This window comes from Cinclus cinclus, chromosome 4 (genome assembly GCF_963662255.1).
Source record: "Cinclus cinclus chromosome 4, bCinCin1.1, whole genome shotgun sequence".
Taxonomy (NCBI): Eukaryota; Metazoa; Chordata; class Aves; order Passeriformes; family Cinclidae; genus Cinclus; species Cinclus cinclus.
Genome location: NC_085049.1, coordinates 67,024,394 through 67,042,736, shown reverse-complemented (window position 1 = coordinate 67,042,736; position 18,343 = coordinate 67,024,394). Strand labels below are relative to the sequence as shown.

The 18,343-nt window shown below is 44.2% G+C and overlaps 1 protein-coding gene across 1 annotated transcript in view; it reads left to right on the top strand.

Moving 5' to 3' along the window:
* EXOC4 (exocyst complex component 4) overlaps nucleotides 1-18,343 on the top strand; it is a 295,027-nt gene that overhangs the window by 35,822 nt on the left and 240,862 nt on the right. Inside the window, exons 5-7 of the mRNA XM_062492431.1 lie at nucleotides 1,050-1,159; nucleotides 8,637-8,880; nucleotides 13,187-13,364. Of these exons, the coding sequence (XP_062348415.1) occupies nucleotides 1,050-1,159; nucleotides 8,637-8,880; nucleotides 13,187-13,364 (532 nt within the window). The remainder of the gene's footprint in view (nucleotides 1-1,049; nucleotides 1,160-8,636; nucleotides 8,881-13,186; nucleotides 13,365-18,343) is intronic.

The following is an 18,343-nucleotide window of genomic DNA, read 5'->3' as shown; positions in this document are numbered from 1 at the left end:
GTGTTAAAATTTCTTACCTGGTTGGTGCCTGTAGTCAGTGGAAATTCAGTTAATATAGCAAATTTTGCTTGATTTTGCCAATTCTGAGTCGTTGCAGGGAAAGAAAAAAGTGTATGGAAAAGAAAGACACAGTGTTGGGAGATAATTTTTGCAGAGCAGGAGAGGTGGGGAGCAAAAGGGGAGCCAGCACTTGATAGAGATGCAGAGAAAAGATAAATGAGCGTTTTATTGTGAGAATGAATAAAAATCTGCTTGCCAAAAATGTGAGGCAAGATAACCAGTTGCATTAAATGAGTTTATGAAAGAAAGGATTGATATAAATTGCTATTTCTAGGAAGGAGGGTTGCTAGCAAGATACCAGTCTCTTTCTTGCTCATCTTCTTAATTAAAAACAGCCACAAAGCTTTGGTGTACCCTGACGAGGACTGCTCATTCCCTGCACTTTTGTGGGGCTGCTAGAGGGACCTTCCTCTTATTCTGGATTCTCTTTTTTTCACTTTCCCTGATGCACATTGTGGGTATTTGATAGCAGGACCTCTTGCAGCAAGGATGGCTTGTTGCTTTAGGTGGTTCTTCTGCAGGATTCCAGGCCTAACCCTTGTTTTTTTCATGTTGCCATGAGCATTTTGACCTCTAAGCAAACATCCTGAGCTCCATCGTAGGAGCCTTCCACATTTCTTTCTCCTAAAAATGATTTCTTGCTTGTGTCCCCCGCCACATCCAGCAGCTGGGACAGTGTGACACGTTTTTGGCAACTAACACAATGTAAATTTATGATGAAAATGTCCATATGTTTTTATTTTTGAGTAAGGAGGTTCATTTGGGAAGGGATACATGTGGGTTTGCTCAGAACAAAAATGTGAAGGGCAGGAGAAAGGGTGGAAGTTGCTGATGGGAATGAAGAAGTTTGGGGGATTAAGAAGTTGACAGAAGGCATGGAAAAGGGAACATCTGTTTCTTAAAATGCAAGGAGTAAGTGGATTATTTGTTATGAATAAATATTGTAACTAATAATGAACTGTTTGTTTTAATTCTTTCCCCTCACACAGGTCTCTTGTGAAAGATGCCTCTCCTGTGCCTCTGATGGATGTCACTAATTTATCTACACCTCGGAAATTCCTTGAGACTTCCCAGTTCAGTACTCCTGGAAGCTCCAGCAGTGAGTATTTAAGTCATATATATTCATTTGTAGCTGATTTTTTGGAGTGGGCAAATCATCCCCTTGTGGCTCAGGAGAGACAAAAACCTGGGAGGTGATTTGTGCAGTGTCACAGAACACAGAGTGGGTGTTTTGTCCAGGGGCAGAAGTTGATTATTTTCCTCATGGAAAATCATCTTTTCCCTCTCCTGTCCCCCACAGCACTCAGTTTTCTGTGCCTGTTCTCACCTTGATTGTTTTCTTGATATTGAGCAGCAGAGATTTGCAGTGGGTTTGTTCTGGGTGGAGGTTTCCTTAGCATTATTTTCTGCCAGGTTTGTGTAGATATTACTGAAGTTTTTTATTGTGTGGGAGCCAAAAGGTCAAATCTGTTCTTTGTGGGAGCTTGGTAACTTTGACTAAAGGTCTGGCTGTACACAGGAATAATCAGGGGCTGATCTTTTATTCGTATTACTGCAACAAACACCGAGGAAAACTCTTTCACTGGTGCTTTTGTCTGAGGCTTTGGAAGAGGGGAGATCAATCTTTGTATTGTTTCAGGAGATTAATAAGTGGGGTTGTCCTTGATGAATAATACAGAAGTGGCCTCCAGTCTCTTCCCCCTTTCAAACCTGTTTCAGTATTCCTCAAATGCATAGAATCTTTCTTCCTCTTTTCAGCCTTATTAATTCTTTTGTCCTTTTGTTTCTAGTTTTGTCACTCTTGCCTCTGAGATGGTTCCATTTGATTACTCTTCTGCTTTTGGAGGGGTTTTGTTCTTCAGCTCTGCTCCTGCCAGGCTGGTCTTGGATCCTGGGGCTGGTTGTCTGTGTCCTGGAGGTTTGTGAGGAGTCACAAACTTCCAGAGACAGAAACTGCAGCCTGGTCACTCAAAATCTGGAAGAGAACTGTATGAAAATTCTGAGGGAAAAACTTAAGAATTCCTGTTCTGCTCTGTGATGAGTGGGAAGCTCAGCTAAGTTTTCTTGCAAAAGATCACAGGATTTTGAGGAACTGAGGAAATAAAGCCACAAAAACCTGAATCCCAGCCTCACCAATGGAAACAGAATGGTTTGGGTTGGAAGGGACCTGAAAGACCATCTATTTCCAACCCCTCTAAATGTTAAAATATTCATTTTTCAGTGATATTTATAGTGTCTGCTATTTTCTCTCCCTAAAATGTTGGTCCTCTGTATAGTAATAAAACCCAGAAGGTCTGAAATTATGGAACTGATGGGGATCTCATGGCTGGGGAATGGAACAGGACGTGCCGCTCCTGATCTTAGTTTTGCAGATCTCTTTTTGCACTTCACAGAAAATATCTTCCTTGGCTTCTCCTTGTGCTCTGCATCACTTACTGAAGTGCTGGGCAAGTGTCCCTCAGCCTGGCAAAGATGTGGATTCTAACAGAAAACATTTGATCCGCATAAAATATGCATATGGTTCTGCTTCAAGTGCACAATGTACTTATGTAGATTTTTTTTTCTGGGTAATTTTATTTAAAAGTAGCCTTTTCCAGGACTGCACAACTAGCAGAGAATTTCAAACTTATGCCTATGCATAACAAAAGCTGTAGTCACTTAAGTTCTTTGGCTTTTTATTGATGAAACAAAGTGTCGGTGCATATTAATGGCTGTCATTCTAAAGCACTGACTCATTCATCCCATCCCAGCAAAGATGCCAAAATTTGGAGTCCTTCCTACACTTCTTTCCCAGGGGAGATGTTACCTTGTGCTGTAGAATCTTTATAAGGAAATTAAAGCTGTTCCTGCTGCATGTAAAATAAACAAACCCTTCAGTAATGCTCACCTGAGGATTGGAGATGTGGCAGCTCACCAGTAACACTTTCCCTTCATGCCAGTTCAGAGAAATACATTTATATTTTTCTACTTGAACTTTCTGTACTCTGAAAGGCATTTAGGAAGGTTGCTGCTTTGCCAGGCTCTTCCTGGAACTCTAAAATGTGCTCACAAACCCAAGAGTGCCCTTTCCTGGGAAATGTGGGACAATACTTCTTGGAAATCCAGCAGAAGATGAGCTGGTGGTGACAATAAATACTACTATGGGTGGCATATGTAGATTTTATGCTGAACTGCTAATTTATTTCAGCGATTTTTTTGGGAGAAAAAAGAGGTTTTATAGCCAGGCAGTGTGGTGGTTCTAAGGTCAGCTCTAGTAACTGCTTTAGTAACTGCTCTTGGCTCTCTTTCTTCAAGAACCACAGACTTCTGTGACAGCACGTGGAGACCTCTAAACCTGCTCCTGCAGAATCCCTGCAGGAGCCAGAGCTTGGAACCTCCAATTTTCAAGGTGAATCTAAAAAATGCCATTGTGCCTGTTCATTGTCACAGGTGCCTCTACTCCAAACATGCTCAATAATTCTTGAAATGATCTTTTATTTTGAACCTCACCTGAGGATCTGACACTGCTGGATAAATTGCCTTTATCGTTGTTGTCTTAAAATTTTATTATCTGGGGATGTGTTTGGGGAAGGGAAGGGAAAATCAAGGAGATTTTAGATCTGTGAGGTGAAAGCCAGGAAAGTAACACATAACTGCTCTTTCTGTATAATTTCATGAATTGTTCCTGTGTGTGGTCCCAACATCAAATAACTGAATACACTGCACTTATTTTTTTTATTTGGAGACTTGATTTTCATGCTTGTATAGATTAGGAGGATTTTGAAGTGGGTTTTCTTCTGGGTTTGGTTGCGATGCAGAGTAGAAAATTCCCAAAATCTTCCAGAAATCACCCATTTCTGCAGGAACTGCCCATTTGTAGCTCCATGAACGTGTCAGAACAAGGAATTCAGCACCAGGAATTAGCAAATGATGTTCCTTCAAATCTGAAATTATGCCTTTGGGCCACGAGGAACTTTTGTGCTTCTCTCTTGAAGGATTGAAAGGAGATCACCAGATGACATAAATCATGGAAAATAGTACATTAAATTTTACAAGACTCCCATAAAAGCCTGTGGATAATGAAACCTTCATAATGAGGAACAGCAAATTTCGTCTGTTCACTGGAATGAAAAACAAGACCCAAGAGCCTTTTTTTTTCAGCTGCTTTGCTTAATTGAGTTCCCAAAGTTGGCTTTTTAGGGATCAGACTGGAGCTGTGAAAAAGCTCCTTGCAGCAGGTTGGTTCCTTGGGAAATGGCAGCACTGAGCAAATGAATTCTAGTTGGAACAGAGGTTTTTTTTTTAGGGCATCATCAGAGCAGGGATCAGGGAAGCAGCCCCCTTTGTAACTCTGGAGGTGGGGAATCAGTGATGCACATGGTTCAGCTTTTAGGGGTTTAACCCACAGCTCAACTTTTGCCTGCTTGAACACAGAGTTGAGCATTTTCAGATGAAAAATGGTTTGGTGATGAAAAATTTGTGAAAATGGCTGCAATTTTATTAGAGACTGTGGGAAAATCATTCCCTCAAGCTGTTGTCTTAGAAGGCTTTTGATAAGATGTATTTAAATGCTCTGCTTAACAAGAGGTTTGCAGACTTTGTTAGGACAAGACAATCAGCCCAGTCAGAGTGGGTTCAGGAAAGGCAGGTCCTGCTTGGCCAACCTGATCTTCTGTGGACAAAGTGACCCCCTTGGAGGATGAGAGAAAGGCTGGGGATGTGTCAGGTCCACCTAGACTTTGATCAAGCCTCTGTTTCCCAGAGCATTCTCCTGGAGAAAGCTGTTTAACATTCACCAGTGACCTGGGTGAGGGGATCCAGGGCACCCTCGGCCCTGACACTGGGTTGGGTAGGAATTGATCTGCTGGAGGCTTGAAAAGCTCTGCAGAGCCCTTGGGTGGATCCCATCTGCCCCAGGGATCTGTGAGTGTCCAGGTGGTATGGACTGAGCGTTTCCCTTGGATTCTGGGGCTTTGTTCTGCTCCCCATCCTTGCCTCCCCCTGGCTGCCCTGAGAACAGGGGTTTGCTGTTCAAGACTGAGACTGAGAAGGCATTTGGTGCCTCAACCTCTTCCTTTTGTCAGAGATGGAAATGCTGGCTATTTCTATTACATCCAGCAAAGGATGGAGATTCTCCCTGGCCCACCTCTGCTTGCTGATGTATTTATAGAAAATACTTTTATTGTCCTTTACAGCAATAACCAGGTTAAGTTCTAGCTGGGCTTTAGCCCTTCTCATTTTGTCCCTCCACAACCTCACAACATCCTTCTGTTCCTCCTGGGCTGCCCTCTGCTTCTTCCAAAGGCCAGGAACTATTCTTTTCCCCTGAACTCTACTCAAAGCTCTCTGTCCAGCCAGGCTGGTCTTTTTCCTGCCTGCTCATCCCTTGGTTCATGGGACAGCCTGTTCCTATGCATTTAGGATTCCCCTCCTGAGGGATGTCTGGACTCCTCTGCCTTCCAGGACACACTCCCAAGGGGGTCTCAGCCAGGCACCTGGACAGCCCAAGGTGGCAGATCTGCTCTCCCCCCATTTCCTTCCAAGAATCAAAGCTAGGAATAACTTCTCAATCCCAGAGAATAACAAAATCATTCATAATTCCAGTTCAGGAGTAAATACAAAGCTTTCCCTTCTGAGAGCTGATCTCTGGGGACAGCTTTCCTCTGCCCACAGGGAGCAGCACGTGGGGCTGCAATTTTCCAGGTGAACTCCTTAATAAATGCCTGGGTCCTTTGATGCCTTTCTGGAAGAGGAAGGGGACAGGAGGAGCTTCTTCCTGGGCCAAAGGTTTGTGGTCTAACAGCCCCTTGATGACATTAAATGGCAGGAGATGTTTGAAGTGTGAAAGACAGAAGAAAAGGACATCCCCAGTTACTCAGGGTTGGGATCTTGTCAGATCTTACAGATAAATGGGCTCCCAAAGCTACCCTGGGCTCCTGTTGAATAGGGACAATGTGCAGGGAGCAAACTCAAAACAAGTTTCCCACTGTTTTATCAAACAGCCACATCTGACAGAGCCTCCAGACCCGTGTGCAGCTCCCAGACACAGAGTTGCTCACTCTGCTCTTTTTTGTAAGAGATGTAAATCAATGTCCTGACTATTTGAGGATGCTGGAAATTGGTTTGCTCTTTCAGAAATGGGAGAGTGTTTGTCTCAGTGTGCTGGCAGAGTTCTCAGCAAGATTGCTGCTTTTACTCAAATGCTGTCCTCAATTTTGGCTACAGCTCCATTTCCTCACTCTTGGGTGTTCATTGTATGATATTAAGAATAATTTACAAGCTGTTTACATAGGGGGTAGAGCCTCATGATGGGACCTGTCCTCTGAGAGACTGCTGAGGATGGGACATATCTGCATTGAGCTCAGAAACAAGATATTTAGCAGGTTTTTTTGTTTGTGTGTTTCGGGTTTTTCTTAATAATAGGTTAAACCTTTCTTCCTGTAGCATTTCCAGTGTTTTTTCACAGATCTGGTTCCAAAGAGCTCATTTTCTATGTCTGTGCCTGAGTTTTGCTGTGGGTTTTGGAGAATAACAAATAATAATAACAGAGTGGGCAGAGACCAGGCCTGCAGCCACAAAGTACTTTGCAGCTCTCTGGGGTGAAAGGTCTGTGATGGAGCACAGCTTTGAGTATGAATAGTTCTGCATCCAGTTATTAAATTCCAATTGGTGTTTGAAATGTCTTCATATTATCCTTGCTTTTTTGCATTTTTTTTTAATTGATGTGTTCTGGGTGTTTCTAGTTGTTTGTCCTGTAACTTCACATTTAATTGAAAGGAGAGTGTGTGGGAGAGAAAAAAAGCACTGCTTGATCTTCCTGATGTTCACTGTCAGACAATCATGGAATAGTTTGGAGTTGGAAGGGTCTTTTTAAAGCTCATCCAGTGCCACCCCCTGCCATGGGCAGGGACACCTTCCCCTATCCCAGGCTGCTCTAAGCCACAATACCCAGCCTGGCCTTGGACACTTCCAGGGATCCAGGGGCAGCCACAGCTGCTCTGGCAATTCCAGCCCAGCCAGGAATTCCCAGTTCCCAAGATCCCATCCATCCCTGCCCTCTGGCAGTGGAAGCCATTCCCTGTGTCCTGTCCCTCCAGGCCTTGTCCCCAGTCCCTCTGCAGCTCTCCTGGAGCCCCTTCAGGCCCTGCCAGGGGCTCTGAGCTCTCCCTGGATCCTTCTCTCCCGGTGAGCAACCCCAGCTCTCCCAGCCTGGCTCTGGAGTAGGATCCATTCTCACCTCACTCTCACCTGATGCTCTGGGTTCAAATGTGAGACCATGTGAGCCGTGAGCTTGGTTTGAGCCAGAGGTGCAGAGTTTGGGATCACACTGCAGGAAAAAAGCAGCCTCTTGATAGATTGATTGAGCTTGAGGTTGGTGCAAACTGGCCCTGAGGGGAGCGTTACCCATTTATTCTGATGATTTATAAATTGGAACCATCCTTGGGCCATTGTTCTCTTGATCTTGCTCTAACTTAGCACTAATGCTGCTTCTCTGGTCAGAGCCCAGCTTCAGGCTGCTCCCTGTGCCATTCCTCACTCCTGCCATGTTCCTTCCATCATTCTGCTGGATCTTTTGACATTTCTTCAGCTTCTTGGAAAAGTTTTGAATTAAAAAAATCTGTTGAGAAGTTGAAACCATGGGAGTCATCTGTCACCCAAGAGCCTTTCCAGAGCTCAGCCCCAGTCAGATGAAACTGCTTTTGGGTTTTAATTTTGATCCAAGGATCTGGCATGGTAGATGGCACAGAGCAGCTGTAGATCTTCCAATATGCTTTTAATTCAGTTTGCCTTGAAGACACTTGTTTCACAGAAGTGTTTAAATATATTTATTAAATGTTTCACCCAGTCTTTAACAGAGCCGTGCTTTTGTTGTTGCTGGGTGTTACTGAAAATTAAGAAATGTTGCTTAATGAACCTACTTAAAACAAGCAGAGTCTCTTTTGCTTTCCCCATCCCCTGTCGCTTAGCAACAGGATTTCTCCCTGTGCAATCCCTGTTACTTCAGGACCCTGTCTGCAATATCCTAATTCTTCTCACTTTACCCTTCTCGAAGCCTTGCTGGAAGATTTGAGTAACTTCATCAACCCCTTGACAGACATAATAAAGCAGAAAAAGATAAAATCAAACAATCAGTCACTTCAGCAGCGTAAACTTCGCTGAATTCATCAGCAGTCTCTTAAGCTTGATAGTGTTTGTAATGAAAATTCCTGTCTTGTGAAGAAAATAGCAAGGAAAAACAGCTGGGGGAGAAACTGAGGGAGTTTTAGCTCCTTGAAAAACATTCAGGACCTTCTCATTTATTAATATCTTAATTGCATCAGACTTCCTCTGTTTCTTAGCACAGAATTTACCCCATGATTTTTTCCTAAATCGATCCAATGTGCAGGTTGCTGTATTTATGTCTTGGGAAGCCCCCAGGCAAACAGAAACATCCTCAGTTTCCCCCCCAAAATCCAAGTGTTTCTGGTTTCCTTGTTCATCCTTGGTTGCTCCCCTTTCTGGGAGTTCTGTGAAGCCAGAGGAGCTCCTGTGCTGCTTCTTCAGGGAGCTGTTGTTGGGTTCAGTTGATAAAATCTGGGATTAAAATCTCTTTCCAGTGCGAGACTCGAGCCTTCTGGAAATCAAAGAGGACACAGACCCGGATCCAGAGGAGAACAGCGCTGTCTTCATGGGAATCCTCATCAAGGGACTGGCCAAGCTGAAGAAAATCCCAGAAACAGTGAAAGCCATCCAGGATCGCTTGGAACAGGAGCTCAAGCAGATTGTGAAGCGCTCTACCACTCAGGTGGCTGACAGTGGTTACCAGAAAGGGGAGAATATTTCCCAGGAAAACCAACCTAGGTAAGGATATTTCAACTGCCAGCCCTTGATTGCTGGAAAAAAAAAAAATCCTAATTGATAATATGACTTGAAATGGGAAAATTCAGCTTGGCGATTTTGAGTGTAGCAGAGTCCAATTAATCTGATGCAGGTGCAAAGCTTTGAAATCACGTATGGAACTAATTCTGTCACAAATGTATGACCAAATCTCTAATTGTTTTGCAGCCCCATTTATGTTAATAGCAAGGTGTGCAAGCTAGCTGAGCACCGTGTTTGTGCTGCTCCTCAGAATTCACTGAAACTAGCCTTTGGAAAAAAGGATTCCAGCAGGAATCTCTTCCAGCTGGAATATTCATCTTCACATTGTCGTGATCATTGTCCCAAGGGAATGAACGGCAGAAAAGTAAAGTGTGTATCTTCATTATGTGCAATATTTGTGGTGGAAAATCACTCCCAAGGAGAACATCAGCTTGATAAAGACTCCTATTTTAATTCCTCTCATTAGCACTGCTGTGGAAACAGTTCTGTTTTGAAGAATTTGTAGAGTTACAGTGCTGGTAACTCAGTGAAAATAAGCTTTTTTGAGATGGGTCAGAAGGCAGAAATTTAGTTTCTGATGCCAAGAGTGTAGCATATTCTTGTTACTTGTTTCATGAACCAGTCTGGAGAGGTTGTGTGGCTCCTGGTTGTCTGTTGGAATTGATAAATTGGATCAGATTGTATATCAATGCCATTAACCTGCCCAGAGGGTTGAGTGAGGCACAGAAAGGTTTAATGGCTTTTGGTATCTGTTGGAGAGCGTGAGCCTTTAAGATGCCCATATTCTGGAGCCATGGAAAGTATCTTGAATTCTTGTTGAATACAGACATAATTAGAACTGGTTCTAAACCTAAATCACACGTGAAGTTTACAGCAAGCAGGTGAATTCTTTTATACTGAAAAGAATAAATTACAGTTTGGAAGGGTGTCCCCACCCCTTAAATTAGCTTCAGTTTTAAATCAAACTTCATAGACTTTCCTGCTGTCGGGAAAAATAAATCTGAACAACAAGGCCCTGCTGTTTCAACAGAGCTCTGGAAGACCCCAGATTTGAGCACAATGCAGCGCCCAAAATGCTGAACTGTTCCTTGGGCTGTCAGATGATACTTGAAGTCCCTTCCAACCCAAACCATTCTGTGACCGAGCATGAATCTGATGATCTGCTTGGGGAAATTTTGGTGTAATTCCTTTTGAGACCCCATGCAAGAATTATTTAGAGCCCCTCTCATTGTACAAGAGAGAAATGCTTTGTGGAACCTGGCCAGAAAAGCTGCATAATCTGATAACTGCTGATCTCATTCTTCTTTCTTTTTAAATTTACCTCTCTTTTCCTTCCTTAATAAGCTTTTCCATGTAGGTTTGTGCAGCCACCTTTTACATTTGTGTATAAAAATATTATTAATTACTCCCAATTTTAAACTCAATATTTTTCTGGTTTGTGGTGTCTCTCTGGGTGCTCTCTCAAAGCCTCAGAGCATCATGAAGAGCAGGAGCAGGTTCCAGGTAGCTCCTTGTCCCTGGGGGAAGATAATTCTGAAGATAATTCTGCCTGAATTACCACAGGCACCCTCACCACATTTTAGCTGAGCTCAACTTTAAGTGGACAATTTTAAAGTGCAGGGAAATTCTCTATAACATTTTTAGAACTCTGTGCTTGAAAGTAGTTTATGGAGAAGGTCTTAACTATAGGAATTGCCATTGCAATTATCCCTAATTAGTGGCTCATTAGTCACACCTGCATGTCTAGAAATCCTTTCCTGGGGTTGTGGAGGACAGAAGAGGCCATGTTGAGTTTCCTTGGGGTGCTGATGCACAAACCTCAAAATTCAGGGGCTCTCCTAAATTTTGGAAGAGTTTGGACTTTAGAATAACAGTGTGGATGGATGCCTACTTGAGGGACAGATTTATGGGACATTTTGGTAAGGAAACATTAAAAATCTAGTCCAAGAAAAGATGGGAGATTGACACTTCTGCTCCTAAATCCTCTTGGTGAATTCCATGCACTTTTCCCTACACATCTATATTCTGTTTTGACTTTTGCCCTCATCTCCAGGTTTTGAAATAAACACAAGAATTCTGTCCAGGCCACCCTTCTGAGCAGGCACAGACTGAAATGCCTGAATTGTCATTAATGTCCTCACTTGGGTGGCAGCAGTCACTGGGCATCACTTCACTCCTGTTATTGCCTGGCCCACAGAAGTGCCTTCTGGGTGTATGTCACTGTCCCCAGCACATTTCCCCTCTGTTGGGGTGGCTGTGACAAATTGTCTGAGCCAGGCTCCTGTCACTGTGTGTCCCTGTTCAGCTCAGGGTACTCCCTGCTCCAACCCCATCCAGGCCAGACTACTTGATGGGTTTTGTCTTGTTGCCTGTGTCTCTTTTGGGTCACCTTCTTTCAAAAATGACCTGACAGATTTATAGGATTTATAGGGAGAAGAAAAATTAAGCTAAAAACAGGGAGATGTGGGAATGCAGTGATGAGAATGGAAAATGTCCTGGGTGGCAGCTATTGACACTGGAGTGTGTGTCTGGGGGATTTCATGTCCATCAGTCTGGAACATGGGAGCTAGGAGACACTGGAATTTCAAACAAAAATAATCTGATCAGTGTAGTATTATCTTAGTAATGGCTCCATAAACAAGTTGAGAATGTGAGGTGAGGCTGCCCTAGTGGGAATAAAATGAACTTGTCCAACTCTTCCGGTAGTTCAGTTCTGCAAAACTGTTCTTTCCTGGGGCAGCAAGGAGGTGTAGGGGATAACTGAGCTCTTGTTTGTCATGGGATCTTGTTGGAAGCTGGGCTGCCACTGAGAATGTTTTTTCAAGTGGCAGAGAATTCATTTGGTTTCGTAACCTCACATCATTTAGCATTGGTGCTATTCTGAAATATGAAGAAAAGGGATACATACACAGTTTATTTAGTTTTGTTTGTATAGGTATCTTGGTTCCAGTGGCTCTTTATTTTTGAGTTGAGAAGGTCACAGATTAATTCAGAGGGCTGGAGCCAGGCTGGAAGAGCTGGGGGTGCTCACCTGGAGAATGGAGAAGATTCCAGGGAGAGCTCAGAGCATGAAGGGGGCTCCAGGAGAGCTGCAGAGGGACTGGGGACAAGGCATGGAGGGACAGGACACAGGGAATGGCTTCCCACTGCCAGAGGGCAGGGATGGATGGGATCTTGGGAATTAGGAATTCCTGGCTGAGCTGGAATTGCCAGAGCAGCTGTGGCTGTGCCTGGATCCCTGGAATGTCCGAGGCCAGGCTGGATAATGGGGCTTGGAACAGCCTGGGATAGGGGATGGTGCCAAAGGCCAATCTTGAGGGTGTCCCCAGACCCATTCCCTGTTCCTGTGGCCACTGAAGGGTGCTGGAGAAGGAGTGAGAGCAGCTCCAGCTCCACTGCCGATGCTGTGTACTGCCCTGGGGATCACAGCTTCTGCTGGGCAGACTGGGAGCATGTGGTGGCTCCAAAGCTGCTGCAGGAAATGTGATGGAGCCTGTCTGTCAGAGCTACAAGTGCGTAACATATGGATTTGGGAAGTGTTATCTTCATGTTTTGGTGGGGTTAAGTGGGGACTCGAGTTGCTCATTAAACGGCAGTGAACTCCACCGGGATTCTTCAGTTCTCAAATAGTAAAAGTATGATGGCATGCCTCGTCACAAACTGTTCAGGACTTTGCAGAGATGCTTTAATTACAGTAATTGGGCAGTGAGGAACCATAGGAGCAGGTACAGTGTGGTAGATTTAGATGATGTTATAGCTATAACAAATATAGAAGGGAAATCATGGCAAGTGATGAGGGTTGCTACTTTAGCTTTCTGGTATTTCCTGTTGTTTGAAACCTGCCATAATAATTTAATAACTCAAAAATAATTCATTTTGTCCTGTTTGTGTAAGTCAGTTTTTATTACCCTGAGACTCATACTTTTTTCTGGGGGAAGAGCGGGTCGTTTCCCTCCCTGCCTTCAGCCCTACCTGGGGACTCCCAATGGACTCTAATATTATGTTGGTCCAGTTTAATTACTGTGGAGTTATTAATGGTGTTGTCTTCCCTGTAGCCTTGAACAGGAGACTTTTAAAGTGAGCAATGCTGATATAGGGAAGGGAATGAGGAGAAAAATCCTCAGGAATGTAACTGAGCTGAAGCGAGTCCCCTGAGCCCACAGAGAGGGTTTGAAGCCAGGCGACCTCAGCAAGTCACAAAACAGGACCTGAATCCACAGTGCCCTGTCCCCCTGTGTGGCTGTGGGATGTTCCAGAAGCTGAGCACAGCTGTTCCTGTGGTTCCCAGGTTGCTGCTGGAGCTGCTGGAGCTGCTCTTTGACAAGTTCAACGCTGTGGCTGCCGCGCACTTGGTGGTGCTGGGCCACCTGCAGCAGACAGTGGCCTCCCCCTGCAGCCAGCACGATGGGGAGATCAAGCTCTACGACATGGTGGACGTGTGGGTGAAGATCCAGGATGTCCTGCAGGTAAGAATCCCTCAGGTGGGCACATTTGCAGCTTGGCACAGCCTTTGGAACCGTGTCAGAGAATGCCTGTCATGCTCAACACTTAGCACTGCTGGGATTTGTTTTTGGTTTTTGTTTTTTGGTAAGTGGCCGCATTTACAACAGTAAAACTCCAAAGAGCTTAAATATGAGAAAAAAAAAAAATCCTGTGGATTCATCCTTGTGGTGTTTGGAAAGGTTGATTCCTTTTGCCCTACCAAGTGATTTATCAGCAGCTTTCAAAGTGACATTTTTGTTCTGTGTTACCATGTCATGTCTGTCTTATAAAGTGTCACAGCTCTAATGGCTTGTCTAGTGCTGTCATTATGGCTGGGTTTAGGCAGCTGAGACACTTGCTGCCAGCGTGTTTGCAGCAGATTCTTATTTGATTCTTCCTCTTAACTGCAAGAACTAAAGCTGTACCTTGCTAAGGCTTTGTTCAGGTGCTGTGCCTCTCACCTGAGGATCTGAGGCTCTCTCAAGCAGCAGAACTCTCATCTGTCACATGTCTGTTCTCTCATTCTTGCTGTGTTAGTGTGTTTAGTGTTATACTAAACACATGTTTAGTGTATTTTTTTTTATTTATTTGGAGATTACCTTTATACATAGGGCACAGATGTGGAACTTCACCTGGCATGTGATAGAGGAGGTCAAAGAAGTGAGCCTGGCATTATTTACAGGAGGTGGAAGGATTTTTTATGTTGGTCATTCCAGTTCTGGGCTGGTGATGGGTAATGCTCTCTGTCTCCTGCCCTAACTCACTTTTTCAGTTTTGGGCTGGTTTGTAGCTGTTGCTCTGCAGGGTTGTTTGACTGTGCAGTGATGCAGTTTTTTTCATCACACAAATATCCCAACTGTGTTCATGGTGTGAATTTAAATCCTTGGACAGGATAAACGTAAGGTGTGGGCCTTTGGTCCCCTCCACTGACTCCTCAGCCACTTATTTGTTTTTCTAGAGGAATTATTAAAGAAATATTGATCACTTTTCCCCATGCCACAAACTTGCAGCTCACTTCAATATTGTTCTTGCAAAAATTTTTTGCTTAAAAATGTCAGCCAGAGGTTCATGAGGGGTTTTGTGAACAACAGGGTATCACACAATTGAAGTGGGAATAAAGAAGTGAAGAATAAAAGGGAAGAATTAAATTTAAGGATCTGTGCAATGGGTTTGGAATGGGGAATCTGCAGCCACCTTCCTGTGATCCATGAGGTCCAGAAAAACTTTAAGCTTTGAGTTCTGCAGATTTTGCTCCAGAAAATTAAAACCTTGGTGTAAGAACCCTCCCAAGATTGTTCCTTCAGTGCAGCAGAACATCAAGGCTGGATATTCCTGTCTTCTGTGGGAGTTTGGGATGGGTTCAGTCCTGGTGTGTGGTGAAATTTGGGGTGATTTCTGTTGGCTCTTCCTGAACAACATTGATACAACTGGAAGCCTGTGGAGGTGTGAGCACTGAGATGTGAAAGTGCTTTCTGTGCCAGAGAGACAATGTCTGACCAATATCTCTGGAAAAAGGGTGCCAACAAAAACATAACAACCCACTTGGAACTTTTCCCATTGTTCTTGGGTGTCAGGGGGAGTCAGTAAAGCTTCCAAAAGCACTTTTACAATCCATAAAAGCAGCACTTTAAGATCCATAATCTCTTGCTGGTTTAAGGTAAGAGATGAGCTTTGACTGGCACGAAAGGGAGAAAATACTGCATTTCTTTGTTGAAAATCTTGTGGCTGTTTGTACCTCAGTTCCATTGGAGTGGCTTAAAATATTTTTACTTTAGAGTGTAAGAAAACCTTAGATCCAAAATCCTAAATTATTTGTAGCCTGCTTTTTTGAGTAAGGACAATTTTTTGGAGAGGAGATCCTACATTTGCAGCAGGGGGAGCAGAAAACTCAGTTTTAAAAGTGTTTACAGCTGTTGAGGGAGGCTGAAAACCTGAAGGAGTTGGTTCAGGGAAGCAATGCAATTCCTTCAAATCCCAATGAATGGAATTTAGTCACCACAGCAGAGCAGTGTCACACAAGTGCAGTTCACAGGGATAATGTTCTGTATGTGTGCATTGTGCATCTCTGCATGTGAAATTCCTTACAGCATTATTTCTCCATGCCTGTACAAAATAATAGGAGCTCATGGTGGGCTGGAAATTGGGGTTTGTGGGGAATGAGTTTTATTCTGCAGCTCATTTTTGGAGCTTGATTTCTGAAAGCTTCCTAATAACTGCACCAGGCACTGTGGTGTAGTATGTGAAGTGTCTCAGTGTTGAGCAGTGTTAAGGTACAGAACATGCAGATATTAAATAGTTTTGACCTTCTCTGAGAATGGAGGAATAACACAGAAGATAGAGTGACCTTTTCCAGCTGGTAGTGGAATGCTAGAAAACAAACAAACAAACAAAAGCAGTTTGTCAAAATATTAGAGCAGCCTTGTTCAGGAAAACACTGTTTGAAGTTATTTCCTTGTCTCACAGCCAACATAGCCCTCGATCATGTTCCATTGGTGGGAGAGGGGGGAAATCTTGTTTAAATTTTAACTTAGTTTGCCATTTTGTGTGGAGCTAATTGAGCTCTTCAGTGCAGGACTGGGTGGAACATCCTCCTGAAGATCCTCATTAATGTAAGATCAGGGCCTTGGCTGGAGAGAGCTGGGAGCTATGTGCTGACATGAGTGGTTGTGTCAGGATAGGTGGTAAGGGAATCCTGAGGTTTTCTGGGACAGCTCAGTGCCCAGTTCAGAACCTCTGTGCTGTGCTGTTTGAATGAGTCCAGAGGAGCCCCTCTGCTCTGGAGCCAGGCTGGGAGAGCTGGGAGTCCTCACCTGGACAGGAGAAGGCTCCAGGGAGAGCTCAGAGCCCCTGGCAGGGCCTGAAGGGGCTCCAGGAGAGCTGCAGAGGGACTGGGGACAAGGCATGGAGGGACAGGACACAGGGAATGGTGCAGCACCCTGCTCCAGGAGAAGCTACCAAAGACTTGTCCTGTTGGTGACATGACCTGTTAACAGCTCAGGCTGGAGCTGTTTGCCTCCAAGGAAGAGATCTTCTCTCCTTTCTTAGTGGTGAATTTGTAGTTGATGATTCTCATTTTTTGGGGGGTCTGTATTTTTCTCCCTCCCACAGAAGAGAGGGAAAATCATATTTTCTCTGAGACACAGATCTTTAGCAGGCTCTCTGGTGGGCTTTCTGCTGAGAAGACACTGACAGCTAATATGTTCCTTTTTTGGGGTTTTTTCTGTCTAAGGCTTTCCTGTGTTTTCAAAAATTGGTGTCATTTACCAGCCCAAACATTACTGAAACCATAAGGAAACTGAGGAAGGAGGAACTGAAGCCTCTTCTCTGCCCACACACTCCTGTTGTGCTACTGCAGAGCTGGGGATATCAGACACTGAGCACTGAGAACCCTCTCTTAAGGATGCTCCACCATCCTCATAGCCTTCCTTATAAAAAGGAATGGCATTTGATGGAGGGAGCAGGGAAATGGGATCATTTTGTACCTCACGTCTGAGTCTGGTTGTGGGCAGTGGGAGTGATCTTGCAGAAAAGCTGCATTTGAATTGCATTTGCTGTGTCACACTCATCCAGGACTCCTGGGAGAACACTTGAAGATTAATTTCAGGGCTCTGCTGTAGGAACCCGAGTCCCTCTCATGTTTTTAAGGGAATTAATGGCATGAAATGCTGGTTCCCTTCAGCACCGAGGTGAGCAGGGGCTCGTTTGTGCGGTTCAGCAGCCTCAGTTACTCCGTCGAAAGGTGTGGAGAGGTTTCAGCTCCATCCCAGCCTGTGCCAGCTGTGCTGTCATCCCACTGCTTCCTCTTCCACAGCCCAGGATGTTCTCCTCGCTCTGGCAGTGCTGCTCATTCTCCTGTCAGCAATGTGATTGGAGAGAGTTGATTTGGCCAAGGCTTCTGGCTGCCTTTTCTGCTCGCTCAGGTCCCTGAACTGTGGAAGGGCTGGCACTGGAGCAGGCAAGGGAGGGAAGGCACCGTGGCAAAGGGAAGGGAAAGGGATATTTCCTGGCAAGGGAAGGGTTCTTCTATCAGCTGAAGCTGCTTCGTGGAGCTGCACATGGAAAACCCAAGTGGCTTTTGCTGGGTGGTTCAGCACAGGTCTGAACCTTTGGAATTAAAAGCTGGATGAGCTGTTTGTGACACAGTTGGTACTCAAAAAGTAAAATCAGCTCCTTGCATGAGAGCTGTTAATGTGCCATAAATCCTGCTTGGAATGTCAGAGCAGTATCTGAAATTGCTGCTGCCTCTGGGAAGTTCACCAGGTGATGTTTTGAACCTGAAGCAGTTATTTTTCACCAAGTGTCTCCACAGATATTTAATGGCTTTGTGGTCATCCTCCAAATAATGGGCCTGACAGTCTTTGTGGTTCCCTTTAAATGGTCTGAAGTGTGTGGAACTGCTGCCCTTGGACTCCTGACTGGTTTGTCTCATTAATGCTCATCTCATTGAGAGAGCATTGGTCATAAAAGGGATTTGTCTGGAGCTTTAAAAAAAAAATACAAAGTTTCACTCAGTCTCTAGCAGGAGAAAGTGAGGAAGGAGAATTCCACTCCTCAGAATGCTGATATTTAAAAATGGAATTTAAATAATTAGAGTAGGTCACTTGATACTTTTCTCTCCCCCCTGTTATTTGAAGTGAGCTCAGCACCTGCTGGAATAAATCCAGCAGGGTGTTACAGTGTTTTCTGCAAATACCTGCTGCTAAGAACATGAGAAGCTTCTGGGGAAGCTTATGATCCAGGAAGAGTTTCATCTTGATTCCTGATTTTTCAGGAAGGTATTTCTTTAAATGTTGGCCTTGCCAAGAGTGTTTGTAATGTCCTGCCTCCCCTCTCTTATTAAAATATTTTATTGATTTGCTCCAATTTACCTAAAATTGAAGTCTTCTTGCAGTAAATAAGTTGGTACCTTTCTTGAGCTCTTAAGAAGGTGCACTTGGAATTTTGGATATTGGACATGGGCTGG